At 40.1% G+C, this 20,145-nt stretch overlaps 1 protein-coding gene across 1 annotated transcript; it reads right to left on the bottom strand.

The window, feature by feature from the left end:
• Nucleotides 1-553: 553 nt before the first annotated feature.
• On the bottom strand, nt 554-19,033 carry vrk1 (VRK serine/threonine kinase 1). The gene is made up of 13 exons (XM_044375857.1): nt 18,926-19,033; nt 18,148-18,307; nt 17,809-17,864; nt 12,538-12,607; nt 11,783-11,870; nt 10,832-10,940; nt 9,826-9,918; nt 8,948-9,080; nt 7,552-7,672; nt 7,400-7,458; nt 5,663-5,832; nt 1,566-1,662; nt 554-918 (listed from the first exon to the last, which is right to left on the bottom strand). Exons 2-13 carry the CDS (start codon nt 18,305-18,307, stop codon nt 752-754), a joined length of 1,323 nt encoding a protein of 440 aa, XP_044231792.1. The 5' UTR covers nt 18,926-19,033; the 3' UTR covers nt 554-751.
• Nucleotides 19,034-20,145: the final 1,112 nt, after the last annotated feature.

Below are 20,145 nucleotides of genomic sequence, written 5' to 3'. Positions count from 1 at the left end.
CCGTGTGCAGTCACAGTCACAGCTGTGGAAGGCCCTCCATATTAAGGGATCAGGTATAAATACAATGGCAAACTTTGGGAATCCCTCATTGGAATCAAAATACAACGTAACCTCTAATTCTGCAACATGTGCACGACAATATCAAATGTGTGTCTGAGTTAGGGTAACTTATTAAGAAGTTGACCTATCATAACACACATTTAAATAAGGACATGAGCCTCATCAATAGAAACTAGATGTGCAGCAGCCTCCTGTACTTACTTGGAGCTGGTTACCTCTTACTCCACTGGACAGTAAGTGCAAAAATAAGCAGCTGAGTGTTGTCTGGTCTCTCAACTGTTCATTATGGATCACAAAACAGTAAAGAAGCAAAGCTCTCACAGCATTTTGTGTCTTCATTTCAGTTCAAAAATCTGATGCTCCTAATCATGCTGTTTGCTGTCTCCATCATGTCTCTGGTCAACAACGTGAATAAAAACATAGACAAACTAGTCTGCTTTCATCACACTCTGGCCATAAACCCTCAAACCTTTAATAAAAAAAAACACAGGACTGACAATTTAATTTCCTCTTTATTATAATGGAGCTGTTTTCAACCACAAGACATTTAGTCAAACATCAACATTTATCAGTGTGTAACATATCAGAACAGAAACAGAAAATCATATAGTATAAAACTTAGAAAAAGTGTTTTTTTTAAAGAAGCAGGGAAAAGCCAGGAGGATGGAGGAGTGAAGAGAGAGCTGGATGTTTAGGGGCTGGTTTTCTTGGGTCTGCCTCTGGATATCTTGGCGAGTCCAGGTGACGTCTGGGTGCCCATCTCCACCAATCTGGATTTGGGGACGCTGCGTTTTCCAGTGCTGGCAACCTTTTTTGGTCTAGGAGACTTTTTAGGACTCTTCTTTACACCGTTCACTTCTGGGAGGGGAAAACACACTTTCACTGCTATATCATAAAGCAAACCAACATAAAGTCCCGACAAATATCGGTAAAACACTCAAATGTTTATCATGCTCTGTCCCACTAATGTTAGCGGAGCAGCAATCAGCAGTAACAAACTAGACCGGCTGACCAACACACACTCCAGCATTGAACAACTTGAACCAACTCTGAGGTGAAGACAGTAACTCGGTGCTCAGTCTGTTTCACCTCAGAAACCCTGCGGCCACTCAGCGTGTTGGACAGCGATGGCTTTCCCCGGAGCTGACGGTACAGCAGATAGGCTGCTCTTAATAACACAGCGGAGCACCCCTCCTCCTCCCACTCCTTTTATTATTCTCATACAGGCAGGAGACTGTAAGATGTTTTCAAATTCATTCATTCATTCATTAATGTAGTTCACTTTTGGCTGCGGACCATTTATCTTATCTACCAGTTATGTTTCATATATTCATCAGCATTCAAAGTCATTGATAAACAATGGAGATAATAAAATATTCATGTTGACACTGAAAACCTGTGTCAGCATAGTTTTTTTCCACACAAAAAACTGATCAGGTATCAATAAAATCTGATCAATTCCCATCCCTGAGACAAGGTATCTGATCAGAGGAGAGAAAACCTACCGTTTTTCTTTGCGACTCTCTTTTTCTTGACCGGACTTCCGTCAGTTTCATCACCTCCTTCTCCTTGATCTGCTGCTTTCTTTCTCTTGGTCGTCTTCTGGAAGGGGAAGCAAATGAAGAGAAGGGGACTGTCAACCAGGAGGTGGCTAAACATGAACGTTTGTAGTTGTTTTTAAGATAATGCTCAGCTGTGGGTCATGTACTGGGCACGACCATCAAACTCTACTGTAGCTGGTCTTCCGTGTATTCATTGACAAAACTGCTCATACAAAAAGGAGCCCAAATGCAAAGTACAACACAATTTTTTAAGTCTATAAGTAGAGAGTTTGTTGATGCTCTCAGGCCTGATGTTGAGGGGAATAAAGAGACAAACACTGAGGCGAGGCCTTGACTTGGTGATGAGGCGACCCGACTTTTCGGGGCCTCAAGCCTTCTTGCGTGTGAAGTCTGAGCAAATGCAATTATCGCTCTGCCATCTCACCAGCCACCGAGACCTCGCAGACATTAATCCATTAAAACGTCTGATTATGTATTCCGCTGTTTTGACCACAGAGCGGCAAATAGAAACACTCCAGCTTTCCTTTCTTACCGTGTTTAAACATCGGGGTCAACAAAGATGAAGGTTTTTTTTTTAAAAATCGCTGCTAATACGGCAAAGAGTTTTCCATAAACTATCAATTTATTATCTCCTTCATCTCTACAGAAATCACAGCGAGAGTGAGGTCTGCTGAGGAAAGAGAAAGAAAAGGTGGCCCCCCAAAGAGTCGAGCACTTAGTGAAGGCAATCAACTCCTCCGTCCATCCTCCTCCATCCTGGGCCTCTATAATGAAGCTCCACTCTCAGCCTGAACTATCACTGATCCCCCCTGCCCCCCCCCCTTTCCATCTTTGCTTCCATTTTGACAATTGCTACCTCATGATCACCATGTGGCACCCGCTGAGGTGAACAGATTGGCGGGATAATTACATACAATAACCGGTGCCGGGGCCCGGTAACCCTTCGGCTGGCGACGCCATGTCCCCGGTGGCATCTTCCATATGCACAGAGAGTCAGAGAGCAAGAGCCAGAGAGTGAGAGACACAGACTGCAGGAGAGGAGAAGAAGAAGAGAGAAATAGGAAGATGGAAAGCAGGAAAGAAATATGACTGATCATATTGTCAATAAAATTAATATTAGAATGTGAACCTGTAAGAATACAGACACTGTAGCTGTGTGCAAATAAGTAATTAATGTTATTTCCCACTGCAACAAATTATATCTTTAGCTATAGTAGCAAGTTGTAGCTTCAGCCTCAGTCTTTAAGCATTATATGATGTAAGGGAGTACATCTATAAGACCATTTCAAACAAGTCAGATGGAGTTTTGATGCAGCCACAGTTGACCTGTAAGCCAGTGAAACTGATGGTGTTTAGTTCAAACTGAGAAGCTGCTTTTGTCCACCTCTGCCTGAAATCAAGTACCTGTTTTATCAAATGTTAGTACAAATTTTTGAGTGTTAAATCTTCTGCCAACATGATTGTAAACAGCATATGTGCTGTTGCGCAAACAGGTGCCTATCTGAACATCCGTCTGAAACAGAGCGACATTAGCATTCATTTGGAGTTGTGTTTGTGTCCACCTGTTCACTCTGTGGTGAATGTAAGACCGATATTCACTCTTTTCTTCGCTCAGTTTTGGTCTCCGCCAACCCCTGAGAAAAATATCTGGCTGCTAAAAATGTCTGTTTGCTGCTGAGGAGGTTGTGCGCAGTGGGGTTTTTAGAACTTTTTCACTGAAAACAGCTGCCTGCTGCTGCTCTTGCTGCTGCAGGAAACAAGGTTGATGAGAGTGGTGAGACTGAACCAAAACAGTTAAGTTGCAGGTTTTAAAACCAAAACAATGAGCTGAAAGATGCTGAAATGCTCCATAAAGCTACAGAGTCACACATAGTCAACTTTAAGTAATCACTGACAAGTAAACCTTACTTACTAAAAGCAGATAAGACGGAGATTTCAATAACATTCAAGACACAGAGTAACATGTCATAGAATGCTTCAATAAGACCTTGAACTACTGGATTAAAGACGTTTCATTTGTGGGCCGACTCACCAATAATGATGAGACGGCCTACAGGGATGAGGTGGAGCATCTGACATCATGATGCTCCTTCAAAAACCTTGTCCTCAATGTCCAAAAGACCAAAGAACTGATTATGGACGTCAGGAAGACGAAAAGCTGCAGACTTTCCTCCATCTTTATCAACAGGGCTGAAGTGGAGCATGTCTCTATTTTAAATTCCTGGGATTCTGCATCTCTGAGGATCTCACCTGGACAATTAACACCTGCTTCCTAAAAAGGCTCAATAACGCCTGGACTTCATGAGGAGGCTGAGGAGGACCCGCCTGTTACCAAAGATCCTCATGAACCTTTACCGCAGCACCACTTTAGAGCATCCTCACAAACTGCATCTCAGTGTGGTTTGGCGACTGAACGATAGCAGACAGGAAAGCCCTGCAGCGGGTGGTCGAGACCTGCCCTGCACATCACCAGCACCCAGCTCCTGGCCATACAGGACATCTAGAACAAAACACCCCACCCACCCCAACCATGGACTGTTCTTCCACCTACCCTCTGGTAGGTGCTACAGGAGCCTCTGAGCCCAAAGCTTCTTCCCATCACTCACACCCGACCCCCACCTCTCTGTCATCGCACTTTTTATGACTCTGTTGCACTACTGCCCATTTCTACCTCTGAGACTGTTATTTACATTGCTCCTCTCATTGCACATCCCCCCACCTTAAATATATACAAGCTCATTTCATTATAGTTTGTAAAATCATGTTTATTTCTTATATTACATTGTTATATTGTTGCTAACTTTTATATCTTATCTATTTTATGCCATCTTTCTATTGCTATGTTCCAGTGTGTAGGAGAGAGGAAAGAAAGGATAGATGGAGTCATTTTTTCTAAAGTGATGCTTAATGAAATAAAATTTAAGAGAAAACTGCCCACTACAGCAGTATTATGAAGCATTTGTGGTAGATGAACCATGACAATTTTGCTTCCTTGGCAATAAATAAAGCTAAAAGAAGGTGTATCATCACAATAAGAAATATTATGTCTAATATCATTTGACCTTGTTGCCCAGGGGATGAGAAACTGAAGATGGAGAGGGAAAAGAAAGGTGGAGGAAGACTGAGTTAAAAGAAGTAAACAATAGACTGTCAGTCTTTATGTTTTAATATTCCATTCAAGATGTCAGATGTTTAAGATCCCATCCAGACACGTTTGAAGACATAGAAAAATATCCAGCTTTGAGTAAATGACCTCATTAACATCCTTTAAATTAGATATTGTCCTTCCAACTCATTCTAATCTATGAATATACAAACATTGTTTATTTCAAAACTTTAACTGCTGGACACCAGATGTCTCCTACTTCACTGAAAAGTCCATTCTCAGTGTATTTGCATTGGAGGCGTCACACTTATGTAAGTTGTATACTGGACCATGATTAGCTCCAAACTAGTTGTGATGTCACAAATCATGCTTGTAGGTACATGTGTTAAACTGACATTTAGGGTGACTGATTTATAAAATTTCTACAAGTAATAAACACACCATTATAAAAACATAACCTTCAAGAATGTGGCTCAAGCCTTCCAAATTCCCCAATATGCAACCTCTGAAAGCTTTTTCAATTGTCTTATTCCAGTAAATATTGTCATGTGTCACTGTTGTTATAATGGCATAATGTTATGTCGACTTGTAAACAGCATGACACTTATGTTCAACTGAGATATCTGTTCCCGTTGGCAAGTGCTGTTTAATGCTGCTGCATCACTGGCAGATACTGATCCATGTAGAGGCAGCAGTCACTAATGAGGCTAATGGCTGTATGGTAGCCTTGTTAATGGGCTAGCCATACATAAATACTGGCCCTCTAAGGCTAGTGCAGCCAGACAGCCAAACAATACTCCTAAGACTTTACTCTGGCTCTGTCTCTTTTCCTAAGCTCTTCATGCTATGCTGATTATTGTCCACACATTCATCAGCTATACAATAACTCCATGATGAAGTGAAGGTGTGAGAGAGAATGATTTGCTGCACTGACCTTGGCAGGAGGTGATACAGCTCCGTTGATGGGAGTGAACTCTAGTTTGCTGTCGTCTTTAGCCTGGATAGTCTTCAGTCCGGCCTGCAGGATGGAGCGGAACTTGTCGTACGGTGGGTTGTCTTGGTAACCAAGAGCTTTCACCTCCTCCATGAACCTCTGCATCTCATCTACAACACAGAGAGAAACGCTAAGACGCACCAGTTCATCATAACCTGACAGCCTGCAAATAGCTCCTCACCTCTATGCCACAATCAGTTGTACCAGAAAATGGATCAAGGAGATTATCAAGTCTTCTGCTTTGTGTTTTCTTTCTTCTTTTGTACACTGATATTTTGTTTTGTGTCTGATAAGTTAGCTCTGTGAGAGCTTGTCCTTGTAAAGTGTTTTGATATGCGTTTTGTGATGAAAGACTATTTAAATAACCCTGACTGGACTTGAACATCTCTCATCCTCGTGTTGCTGACTATCTTTGTTCCGAGACTCTGTCGTCACCATAATGTTCCACTCTTGTCACAGCGTCGTGCTTAATTCTGTTTGCTGTGACTTTCTTCAGACTTGACAAACAGTCACAAACACAAACACACACACACACACACACACACACACACACACACACACGCACACGCACACGCACACACACACACACACAGATGGAGTTGTAAACAACAGTTTGGTTGTGCTCCACAGAGCAGAAGGAAGGAGGTGTGACGCTTCGCGTTTTGTCTCTTTTGCCTGAACCGACACGCTGCCTGCAGGTCAAAGTGCCAACATTAAAGTGGCAACTCAACAAACGTCAGACTCACCATTTACAGCCTGCGCTATAAATGTTTCCTGCATTTGTTCTTCCCCTCGATCCTAATGAGAAGCATGTAGACGTGGATCAACATACTACTTCTAAAATCATCAAACACATCTCTTTCAGAAATGACTCAATATTTGTACATTTTTGCGTTTTAAATCAAAATCCAATTTATTTTATTTCCTGAAAAGTAGTCCATCTTTAAAGGAATAGTTCAACATTTTTTTGGAAATATGCTTATTTGCTTCTTGTTGGATGTAACTCTCCCTAAAACCACAGACGTGTGTATGGAACAAACAAAGAGAGAGTTCATCAGTGAGCTTTAGAGGAGATGTATTTTTAAACTTTGGACATTCCTGAGCATGTCACTCCCAGGAGGAAAGCAAAAAAGTGTTGAATGACTCCTTTAAAGGATTAGATCTTTGTGCCACCATCAGGTGAAGTGGTCACAACAGTTCCAGTGAAAAGTTTCGGCACTGGTGTTAAATAATCATTGTCATTACAGGTTAATTACCCACCTTGCTAATTGTGGACCCACAGCCACTTTTTCCTTTTGTCTTAATTCCTTGATTTACGCTCGTTCTGCAGAAGCACTGGTTTAACCCTGTCATCTGGTGAGCTATCAGCTAGATGGAGGCGACAGAGGCTCACACACACACACACACACACAGCTGGAAGCTGGTACAAACAGCCTTGTACGGTATTACTGGGCCATTAAGCAGCTGGAGAAACCAGAGGGTAAAAGGTAATACTTGTGGATTTGTACTGATTTCTTTATTGCTATTACTGCCAATGAAAATTCATCACTCACCTACTTTCTGTCCTACTGTAGGCTTGTTTTATCTCATTCATAGTCACCGATCGCTTAAAAAAAAACTTGCTCTCTATCGTCATTTAATAACAGAAGCGTGTAAAAGTGTGTGAATCCCTCTTACCTGGTCTGTCTTGAGAGGAGAAACACTTGGTCATAAACTCAGAGATGTTTTCTTGACTCCTGTAAGTGAGATCCAAAGTAGTGTTGAGATTTGGAACATTACTGAACTGAATTCTAAACGTTTGACTTTGACGGCAGTTGTGCTTCTCTCACCTGATTTTGGAGTCTCTGACGTAGAGGGGGTCCTGCAGCCTGTCCTCCCAGGGCAGGCGACCGCACAGCCACTGAAGCATGCAGTAACCTAGGATCTCCAGGTCGCTCCGTCTACATGCAGCTGGAGACACACAACCACCAATCAGCAGCAGCAGCAGCAGCAAAAACTGTCAGCAGCACCTTTTTGAGTACTGACATTAATAAAAATATCAACATTCATGTGGAAATGCACTGTTGTCAGGTTGTGAACACCACGGTAAATGCCTTGTATTATATGAGTCTTGCCCTTCCTTACATGCTGTATATAAAGCGTTTTGCTTGATATTCATATTTTCATTCATAGAGTTGGCATGGTTGTATCAGCCTTTTCATTCATACCTGTTGCTCCTCACTGCAAGAGGAAAAAGTCACTTTTATACTGAGACAGTATGAAGAATCTCCTCAACAACGCTGACCTGGATCATTCACATTGTTTTGTTGTTTTCTGGATTGATTTCATTTTATGTGTGCTTTAGAGATGTCAATTAATGTTTAGTTGTCTTGATCTTGCAAAGGTGGAACAAGATTTAGAATCTCTCTGTTAAAGGATAAAGCCAACAAATCTCATGAATGAATTGATCCTACTAACAAGTATTGTGTGTCTATCCAAAGCCTGATATACAGTATCTTATTCCTCTGTGCCATACAGCTCATTTATTGTCCAGAAACTAATGAAAACCCATCAGTGAGCCACACCACTGCACCGAGTGATATGTTCCTTCATTATGAAGAACTGGTTTACTGTAGTTTATTTAGAAACAGACTAATAACAGTGATCATGTTTTCAGTCTGCAGCGTCGTTCTGTGTAAAGCAGACACCACTGAGCATGTGTAGCGCTCCGTTAGCTTGCTGTACTACATATCACAACCTCTTGACTTTGTACTCAAGTTATTTGAGGAATGTATAATGTCTGGGTCAGAGTGTGATTGATACAAGTATGAATATACATGTGAGAAATGGTTGGATGTGATGGATACACTTCATGTATACGATACTCTGAAGTAGTGTGATGAATTAAAACATAGCTTGATAGAGTTCAAACCCTACTTTCACACCTCCACACCTGGCCAATCACTGCCTGAAGTGGTTATGACTGTTGGATTGTCGGCCAACGACATTTATTCATACATGAGACCAACATGTTCAACTGCTGACACTTACATAAAGTGCAAGACTGAGAGGAACATACAACAAATTGACACCTTGCAAAGGTTAAAATACTCCAAATAGTTGGATGTTTAAGTAACATAATAGAAAAGAAAGGACAATGGCATCTGTCCATGATGATGTCATAGAATGTAACGCCTGTCACCTTGGTTTTAGGAGCTTATAAATACGTATACTTGTCATAGCTACCTGCTCCTTTGTGGGCGTCGATGCTTGTGAACTCGATGGTGCCGTCGTGACATCTCTTGGGGTCTTCCTTGTACTCTTTCATGACACCGTCGGGCGCGTACCTATATGCCAGTCCATAATCTACTAAGTAAACCTACAGTTCACAAACACAGCAATTCAGGCATGCACACACACACACACATGCACGGACCAAGAACAAGGTCATACTTTTAGACTTTCAGATACATATTTCACTTCTCCTGGAACTCCAAAATGAAACTGTGTTCATGCAGCGTAGATGGGGGCTGATTCCTCACTTCTGGATATCAAATTATAATCCGAGCTTTGAGCTTTATTATTATATTTGATCTGCATTATGCTTGTATACTACAGCCGCTTATTGGCTTTAATAAAGAAACATTATAAAAGCAAATCTACATTCCCAGTAACTCCAGGGAAAGCGTCAAAATAGCACAGCTATAAAAACAACAACCCTACCTAATATTCAAATCCTGAGGGGCCGATTTTTAAATTGTCATTTATAAATAGCTCTTTAATAACACCACCAATGATACATTATTAATCTTCAAATTAAATATTTGCCCCTGCCCCCACCCTGTTTGCTAGAAAAAGCTCTTTGTTGCTGCCATCTAATCTCCCCCGTTTGGAACACACACACACACACACACACACACACACACACACTCCCCCTCCTCTCCAGGCCTTAATTGAATCTAATGAAGCAGCACAAGTGTGTTATGATCAAAAAAAACACAATCATCTCCCTGCTTTCAAGGAACAGTGCCGAGGTCACAATAGAACCTTAGTTTCCCAACACAAAGAATGGAAAATAGAGAAAAATGCGTGATGATTTTAGCGATGATGATGATGCTACTGACCTGGTTGGGATCGCTGTGGCTCAACATGAGGTTGGATGCTTTAATGTCAGCATGCACATACTCGTGATCATGGATGAACTCCAGGATATCCAGCTACACAAGGACAAAACAATGTTACACCTTCATAGTGCTGATGAAATATATCTCTGAAGTTTGTCATTTTGATTTCTAACATGCCTTGAGGATAAGATCTCCGTCTGGTATGAACATGTCATATCTATCTGAATAAGGAATAATGCATGTAACGCCCACATCTGGAGGAGGTCTGGCTCACACTCTGATCACATGTCAGCCAGGTGTAAATGACATCTGTACGGTGTGACCAAATGCTTCAAAAAGGAAAAGGTCACCTAACTTCCCCCTTTTTTCCTGCCGTCTCAAGCTGCCCTTCAAAAAGCTACAGATGAGCTCTTCTTCTGCAAAAGAGTCCATCCAGCAGCATCACTTCCACAGACTCTTGACGTGATCTTGTGACTGACGTAGCAGCTGAGGTAGCGTTCGTGCTAGCAAGTTTCTTCGCTGGCTCTGATTATTTTATTACAGTATAACTAATGTTAGCATACTTAGCAAGGCTGCAGAAAAGTAGCCTACCATGCTTTAAGCTCCAGTGGTTGGTGGTCATAACATGCAACTGTGTTGACCTATTAAACTATGTTAATGCTCTCCTCACTGATGCTCAATGGGTAATCACGACACCAAACTATCTGACAATTGAGGAAGCTACACTATAAAAATAATTAAAAAGAAAGATTGTGGCTGAAGGTAAGGCTTTTTGCTGCCTTTGTAAACTGCTATACATTGACGTTAGCTTGTCACTAGGTAAGACAGAGGGACAGAGTTATTATAAAAGTATTCTTGATGGCTGCAGGTCGTGTCTGGTTCCCCCTCATGCTTCCTGTCTCTAACACATTTTCTCATAATAACATTCCTGTGATTCCATCAACCTGTTGTTTACCAGTGGAAACATGTAAGCAAAATGAAACCATTTGATGATGATGTAACTAACCAGTCGAAGACCGAGCTGCAGGACCAGTTTTCTGGGGAACTTCTTTCCACATTCTTCAAACTTCTTCTGCAGGTCTGTGCCCAGTCTGTCAATAACCATGAACCTATACCTGGAAAGCACAATGAGTACTTCTTTAGTACTTTCAAAGTGTCAGACAGGCTGTGTGCTTATCATCTGTAGAGTTAGCAGAAGACCTATGAAAGAAAAAGAGCTCAAAACTCCTTGTTAAATGTTAAAAAGAGCCTTTGAAACAACGTGAGAGCTCCTGTGATTAAACCTAAAGATGCCCTGTAACTGACATGATGCCACTAAAATACAAATGCACCCTTTCATCTAAACATCTAGGATTACACACATGTTTCTAGCACATTTTTATATGTGTGCTATTAAGGTAACATCCAAAGGTTACTCATCATTTTTCTCTCTTTAACCCAGTGCATAACCCTAACTAGACAAGATGCAATCTTATACATATAATCATACATTTAAAGCAGCTTAATATCTTTTTTTAATCTAGAAAGATGCAGAATACAACATGAAAAATAGAGAAAAGCATGGTGCTATTTGCAGTAGATTGACTCCCGTCCACTTATTTTGGTTCTGCCTTTCTGTCAAACAGTTTTAGAATAACTTTTGTTTTTATATATAAGCAGTTAAATAACTTTCATGTTATTTTGGAAACCTGTATTATTTAGTATCTTACAAGAGATACAAATCCTGAGTTGTACATTTATGGTGAAGCACAAATTCTATTGTATTTACCTTGACGTTTTATGGAATGACAAACTTGACACTGATCTTCTGTACACTACCTCTGTTTGTTTTGTGATACAAGCATTTTGTACTCATTCTATTGTTAAACTCTGATCATGTAGTGGCGTGTATTTGTAAAGTTGCAACTGCAAATGAACATTTCAGGTTCTGAGTGTTGGCCCTGTATTCAAACCTTACCTTTTCCCTCCTCTCTCATGCAGACCTGAGCCCCAGTACCTGGGAACTCCCAGATTCTTCAGCTTGTGAGACTTCATCCACCTCTCAACTGCAGGCCGAGAGGAAACATATCAGCGAATGTTTTTAAGGTACTTAAAAAGCGAGTGTACAAATCCATGAAATGCACAGCATCTAAAAATCAAAGACAGTTTGGTAACTGCAACTTCCTGTGAGCACACAGCTAACTGCTAACTGGTGCTGGTGTAAGTGGGTGATGGCTGTGATGCTCAAAGTAATAAGAGTATAATTCCGTGGGGGGGAGCCGGGCACCGTGGCCGCGAGCTAATCTGCTGCTGGGACAAATATTTACCAACAACGTGAGATTCCACCATGAATAAAATATGAGCCTTTGGTTCCTTAGTAATATAACAGTTAATTGTCAGGGGAGATTGACATTTGGATTGTTATTATATAAAATGCAAAGCTGTGGCCTGGGGGCCAATGGAGCTGCCACCAAAAGCTTCCCTTCCTCTGCAGGGCCCCTTCGTGCCTCCTCTACAAGATTGTCTTTTTTAATTAAGAAAGTTGCCTTTCTTTTATTTGTTTGCCCTGGTGGTGAGAGACTATGTGGTATGATGATCACAAGGCTAACTCTGGCTTAGTGACATACTTCTAGGTATATGTCTGTGTGTGTGTGTGTGTGTGTGTGTGTGTGTGTGTGTGTGTGTGTGTGTGTGTGTTTATGCATGTTTCTAAGGACCGGTGAACTGACTTACTCAGATCAGGCTTTGCAGCTCTCATGTAAAACTTGAGCTCAGAGAACAGCGGTCCGTTTTCACTGGGCTCCTGTGGAGAAAACAACAAGTCCAGTTACAGTCTAGATTGGACTAGGTATTACCAGGTATTAAAGTCTGTTAAAAGCTTTCTGGGTTTGTCACACCACAGAAGAATGTGTTATCAACCACCCAGCCAAATTTGAATGATTAAAAAAAATAGCCAAGTGTATGAAACAGTGTCTGAACAGAGCCTGGCACTGACAAAGACTGACACATGTGTTGTCAGACATCTTTTGTTAAAGGTTACACATGAACAGACAGAATACACACACAGTGCAACAGAGGGGTGTAGTAGTATGTAGGGGTGGTCAGTATCCATTCAATTCTCTATATCAGTATATCAGGTTTTATATTGTGATATCAGTATAAACCATGATGTAGTAACATTTCTGTAAACTGTTTTCTTTCATAAATGAGATGATATTATTTCTACCATGGCAGAAGGTTATATCATCTTGGCATTTGATTTTAATCAAGTGCTGGATGGTTACATGGATAAGACTAAATTTATAGCAGTTATAGCAAAAGATAGACTAGCTATCTGTATGTTAATGAGAGATCTGGGGTTAATTAATATATGGCGTTTACTTAATCCCAGGGGAAGAGAATATTCTCTTCTTCCTCATCGCCATGACAGTCAGTCTAGATTTGATTACTTTTCAATTTCAAACCAACTTACTGAAAGCCTAATAAATAGTAATATCGGGGCTTTTCATTAACAAACCATGCAATGGTAGATTTGCTATTGGAGATTCAAGAAGAGAAAGTTTTCTGATGATACAGATGGTGTCTTAATTCATTATTATTACAGAATGAACCAGTTCAAAATTCAATCGCAGAAGACTCTTTTCTTTTGAAGAAAATGAAGGTTCTACAGAAAAAACGGCAACAATATGAGAGACCTCTAAAGTGTTTGTTGGAGGTCGGCCTCTAAAAAGAAAAAAGAAAATAAGGCTAAAGTGGAAAATTTGGAGCATCAGATTCTACAACAGGAGAAAAAAAACTGGTGAAAGAATATTCAAGCTCAACGCTTCAACAAACATGAAAATTAAAAAGTCAAGTGCACAAGTTTTTTTAATGCTAAAGTGGAGTCTGCTTTATTTTGGAAGAGAACAATTTATTATGAAGAGGGGGATAAAACTGGGAAACTTTTGGCCAATCAGATAAAAACAGCAAGAAAAAGTAGACTTAGTGTAGACACAAAGAGCATTAGCAGAGTTTTTTATGATTTCTATAAAAGTTTGTTTGAGTGTGAGGATGATTCAGGAGAGGAACGACTACAACGCGACTACAACGCTTAGAGACAGAGGTTAGAAAGGCCATCTAACAAGTGAATGAGGGAAAGTCCCTGAGGTTAGATGGTTTTCCCATAGAAACCTATAAACAGTGTTTCCCACAGGTTGACGGTTTACTTGTGGTGTTGGGTGGCATAGTGGGTGACGGGCGGGTTCAGTAGCCTTGTAAACTAGTCAAACATAGATTCATGAATAACTCTGTTTACTGCTGGTTGAAATGATCTCATTTTGCCAAACCATTCACTGGTGTACTTAGTCTACTGAAATACAATATGAAATATAACTGCCAATTAAGATAAATGGTCCACAGCCTTTTGATTTTAAAAAGTGAACTGCTTTTATTCATGAAATATAACAAATAAAATATGATGCATTATTATTCACTAACCTATCCAGCATTATATGAGAATTAAAAGCTACACTTTTAACACAAGTTAAGTACAAGTAATCGTGCTAATACCTCTTTTTTACTCTTCACTATTGAGTCAAAATTTGAATGCTGACTTGTACTGCACAGTATTAATAGGTTTACTTCAGAAAAAAAGTTTTGAGTACTTCCTCTACCACTGCCAATACTAACATTCCACGTTAGAGAGAAGGTGAAAATAAAGCAAGACAGAGTTTGCCTGGGGCCCCCAAATCACTAAATCCGGCCCCGGGCGGGGTGCTCCGCTGTGTTACTATTAATGTTATGTCTCCAGCAGCCTCTCTGCTGCACTGTAAGCTCCAGGAAAAACCATCGTTGTCCAAGACGTGGATGGATGGATGTATTGACAAGATAACTCTAGTGTGTTCATGCTGTAGACTGTCCAGGTGCTGCACTGCCCTCACAGTTGACTTTCACCTTTTTCCTCGGCATCACCTTATTAACTAACATTTAGAAAATTGATTTTTGACATTTGTGAATTAAATCAGAGTGATAGGAGATAAGAATAGAAATGCTTATATGGGTTGAAGGTCCGCTGGTCTGTGTGCATTGTGAAATGACAGTTGTGCTTTTGGGATTTGATCTACCTGGGTGGGTCTTAATCTATCCAGGTGGGGGGGAAACACTGATAAATCTTTCATTGACATACTAACCCGAAAGATTAACAGATGTCTTTATAGAAGCTCTGCAAATAAAAAGACTACCTGAGTCCCTGATAATTCTTATCCCTAAAAAAAAGATAGGACGATAATTAACAGGATACTTTAAGTCTCTATTTCATTGAGTAATGCTGATGGAAGGGTGCTATCAAAGATCCTAGCTGCCAGATTAGAGAGAGTTCTCCCAAGTATTATTCATAATGACCAAGTGGGCTTTATGAAGAATAAGAGCTCTACCGTCACTAGCCCTGTCACTCTGCTTGCTCTGTTGATTGTTCTTAGTAAATTTGGGTTTGGTCCAGAATTCCGGAAGTGGATCGATATCCTGACAAATGGAATGATTTCCCCCTTTTTTACATTATCAAGGTCCACCAAGAAGGGATGTCCCATCCTCCAGCCTGTAGAGGTTGAGGTAGCTTCAACTCATCACTCAGTAGGAAAACTGCCTCATAAACAGCGTATTAATGTGTGGTATGATGAAACAGTACATGAGATGTGGGTTTATTAAAGTGACTAAGGAGAGGGATGTTTGTACTCTTCAGACAGAGAGGATCTATTTTATATATTCTACCTACCACAGTTCAAAGTTTTCTGCTCTTTGAAAGCAGTTTTTATTCCATCCTCACTTTGTGATAAACCTTTATTTATGGAGTGACTGATTTACCTCTAGTGTCTAATCTAAACTTGTCAAATGAATTGAGTAAACAAGGTTGATGATTGATTATCTAATCGTTTGTATGATGTTTTATTTATGTTAAAGGTAACTTTGAATGATTTTAACTAATGATAAACGTAAAAAAAAACCAAAGATTTTAAATTCAGGATGGTCCACATTCATTTCAGGACGGCTTAGATTGTATTTTGGGACAGTTCCGGGAGGATGGTGAAAAAAGTTAGTTAAGAGCCCTGGGACCCCACTCCAATGACCACCTGTGGGTCCCATGGACTCATTACATTGAAACCCTATCAACATCACCCAAATTGGCTAAACACTGGAAGCTGGAAGGAGAAAAGGCAAAATGGATGCAACTAGAAATGAATATGACAGCATCATTTAAACCATCACAGGTCTTATATCAAATATTAGACAAAAATTCAGGTGTGCCAGAAATAGATCCTATTTTTGACCACAGGAAGGTATGTCATATGGCAAACAAAATGATGAAGTAATCTCCATATCTGTATGGAATAATCCTGAGATTGATGTGGGAAAGTCTATTTATTGGTAAAAAAATGGGTAAAAGTGGGAGATACTTTGGGAGATTTTCACAAGGATGAGTCACATCTTTCATGTGATGAGATGTGTGCTCAGTATAATTTGAACTGTAAGGATGTTTGGAGATACAAATCAAAAGCTGGGAGTGTATGGTGTCAAGATGCACAAAGGAACAAATGTGATGTGGAGCTTCTTTTCCAGCCCTAAAAAATCAAGCAAACAGCTTCACTATGTTATAAAATGTTATGCAAAGTGAATAGTGTTATTTGTGACAATTTCAGAAAGGTATGGCAAAATGACTTGAAATGTGAAATAGATAAGAAGACATGGTCACATATTGTATCAAATAATGGGAGGAATATAAGAGAAGCTAGGGGAAGAGGCAGCCTATCGTAAAGTTTTGAACAGTGTTTTCTACACACCCATCAAATTACTGCAGATTCGCTGGAGATGTAGAGGGGTACAAGGCTCCCTTCTTCATGCACTGTTGACCTGTCCTGTCATACAGCCACTGTGGGGCAGGGTGATGTAGAATTTAAAATTGTATGAATGGGAATTGTTTCAATGCTTAGATTAGTCTGAAAATACTGGAATAGCTTGTTGATAAAAGAATAATGATATTTGTTCCTTTTGTGCATCTTAAATGAGTGTATCCTTGTTCATCTTTGAGTTATACTGGCCATTATGTGTATTTCTTACAATCTGCACTTTGTGTATAGAGTATACAAGCATGATGTACACTCACTGGCCATTTTAATAGGAACACCTGTGCAATCTAATGCAATCCAATACAACAGCCCTGTCATAAATTATACTTTTACAAAGCTTATACATTTTCAGTTCTTGTTGACATTGTCAGAAAGGTTTTAACTCTACTTTATGTTTATTATTGAGGTGGTGTACTGGACTGCATTATATTGAAAAGTGTTCCTAATATTTTGCCGCCCTCATGTATGTTAATGGGGCACATTTCATTTCCTTTTTCAGTGGAAAGCTTTTAATATGACATAACCCTAACCCTACAGCAGAGATTGTTTTCATCTGCAGTGACTTAACGTGCCTGTGATACGGCTGAAAGTGGTCAGAAAATGGTCAAATAAAGCAGATATCTGAAAGTAGAAACACAGGAGAGAAACTAAACTTCAAAACCACAGAGATTCAGTTAGAAGCCACAAAAGTACTGAGAGCTGAACACACAGCTTTCTCTCTGGTCTCCAGCACAGACATGAGTTCAGTCTTGCCGCACGACTCGCGCCTGTTTGAGGGGGAGAAGGGGGGGGTCGTCACGGGCAACCCACTTGGATGCAGGTCAGACGTGTTTAAGATGGTAATGCAAATCAACGCAGCATGGTTTGACTCGACGCGGCCAAAAGTGCCAATGGAAAACCCCGATACAACTGGGGAAGAACTGGTATAAACTGGGTTATTAAAAACAAAACAGAAACGACTGCAAAAGAAATGTGTGACTGATAAACTGTGCTGCACTCAAGGAAGGGGGCTGAATTAATTTTAAAGGGGAGTATATTGCTAAGTAGGCGTGTGCACCCACTTCACATATGAAAGAAAACAAGTAAACAATTAAAATAATGATTTTCCGATAATTTAGATTCTTACCACTTTGATGACATAGCGAGCATCAGCACCTACAGGTTTTGCAGAATTCTCATCAGCTGGAGAAAAAGACAAAGAATAATTTCAATACTCAATAGAGCACCTTTAAGATCACTGAAGTGTCAGACTTTGCAGGTTAGATCCTGCACAGTACAAAGTTGCATTTAAATACACTGAATAGTCAACTATTAATGATGTTAGTGTCTGGTGTTCAAGCAAGAGGTTTTGTCTGAGAGAGAACCAAAACTGAAAGTCTGATGAATGATAAAACTATCAGTAGATGTCTTTGGGGTTATGTATATGACTTTCAAACTGGATCATCAGCCACTCATCTCGTCTTACCCAAATATATGAGGCCAAAGCCGCCCTGTCCGACTGGTGCCCCCAGCTTCCAGGCCTTCTTCCCAGTGTCTGTAAGGACTTCTCCGGGTGGAAACTCCTCTGCTAGCTTCCTCTTGGGTGGAGCTCTGCCTTTCGCTGCCGCCTTAGCTTTAGGAGGCATCTGAAACGCAGTCATCTTTAGCAGTTGATGCTAACTTACTGCATGCATGACTAGTTCACTTTGGATGTAGTTAGTAACGTTATTTCCAATTGTATACTAAGCTAATTTACAATACATTGTGAACAGACCCAACAGAGATCATATAATGTCGCAGTTAACTCTTAAAAGTGCGGTTTTAGCTTCAGTGGTAACGTTACAGAAGTGTCATATTTGATTATTCTATTCACTAATGATAGGCAGCTGAGTTAGCTAGTGATAACTGCATCCTGAGGTCGTCCGTTCCCTGTTAGTGAAGTATGTGCAGCTTATAAAGTCAGTTAACATAGCTTTAGTTAACACTATTCAACATTATGTTTGATTGGGAGCTGACAGCCTCCTGTCGTTAAAACCATACGCGTTTGTGGGCAGAGTGAGTCTATAAACGCTAAGTTAACAGATGAGCCAAGTAACATTACACCTAAATAAATGTCTGTTAGCTATCATGCTACCCGTTAGCATCGCTAAATGACGTTAGCTGATATATGACGACGTTTAACAAGACTATCTGCCGACTATCTGCGACACTGTCAGTACAGCCGACACTCGCACATTTTATTAGAGTATAAAATGAATACACACCTTGACTTTGTTGTTGAACGTTGACTGTAAGGACTGTTGTTGACTGTGAGGACCAAACTTCCCGCACAACCACCAGGAAGTGGCGTCACGACACTTTGCTATTCTATTGGTCAATTACGCTGCGTAATTTACGGCAGAGACTCTGTGGATGTGCGTTACTGAATATGGAGTCATAGGAGTGCCATAAAAAAGAATAAATCTGTAAAAGAATAAGAAAATAAGTGTGGAAATATAAAGAGGAATAAATAAAAGAATAAATAAGCAAATAAAAATGTGGATATATAAGGATAAATATATAAAAGGTAAATATATGTGGAAATATAAAGACATAAAATATAAAAGAATAATTCTAAGCATTTTCATATATTTTCACATTTACCTTTTAAATATATTTTTATTTATTATTTACATATAAATTACTCTATTTTTCTGTATAATTATTTATTTATTTATGCTTATATAATGTTATTTTATTTATTTTTCCATATTCTTTTTCCAAATGCTTTTACATTTTCCCTATTGCTTTTGCTTTTGTTTTTCCTTGAAGGACCAAGCTATCAGTCAGCTGGCTTTGGGCAGGCCTTCCTTCCCAAGCTGACATCACACTCGGTAGAAAGCTGTCAAGTTAAGCCCCTGCAAGAATGGCAAGATGGCCATTTAAACTTCATTTTTTATATGTAAAATTGGACTTATTAGCATCACATGGTTGTAATTTTACTTCTCATGGAGTTATAGGACATCAATTCAATTCAATTCAATTTTATTTATATAGCGCCAAATCACAACAAAAGTCATCTCAGGGCACTTTTCACATGGTCTAGACCATACTCTTTAAGTTACAGAGAGAGAGACCCAAATATTCCCCCATGAGCAAGCACTTGGCCACAGCGGTAAGGAAAAACTCCCCTTTAACGAGAAGAAACCTCAAGCTGAACCCGGCTCTAGATGGGTGGCCATCTGCCCTGACCAGTTGGGTTGAGAGAGAGAGAAGAGGGTGAGGGGTTGAAAGGGGGGGGCAGCGAAGCAGAACAGCAATAGCAACAACAACAACAACAACAATAGATACATGACCAGTAGCAACAAACAGCAACAGCTGGAGAAGGACAGACGAAGGACATCAACACATCAGCGTGGTTTATGGGGTTTCCTACGGATGAGAAAGCACAAAGAGCTCCAGGGAAGAAGTAAAGTTAAGAACATGCATTAATGGTAAAAGAATA

The sequence above is a fragment of the Thunnus albacares genome, chromosome 15 (assembly GCF_914725855.1).
Source record: "Thunnus albacares chromosome 15, fThuAlb1.1, whole genome shotgun sequence".
NCBI classification, from domain to species: Eukaryota; Metazoa; Chordata; class Actinopteri; order Scombriformes; family Scombridae; genus Thunnus; species Thunnus albacares.
Note: the sequence above shows the minus strand (reverse complement) of the source record. Positions and strands in the feature narration are given on the sequence as shown.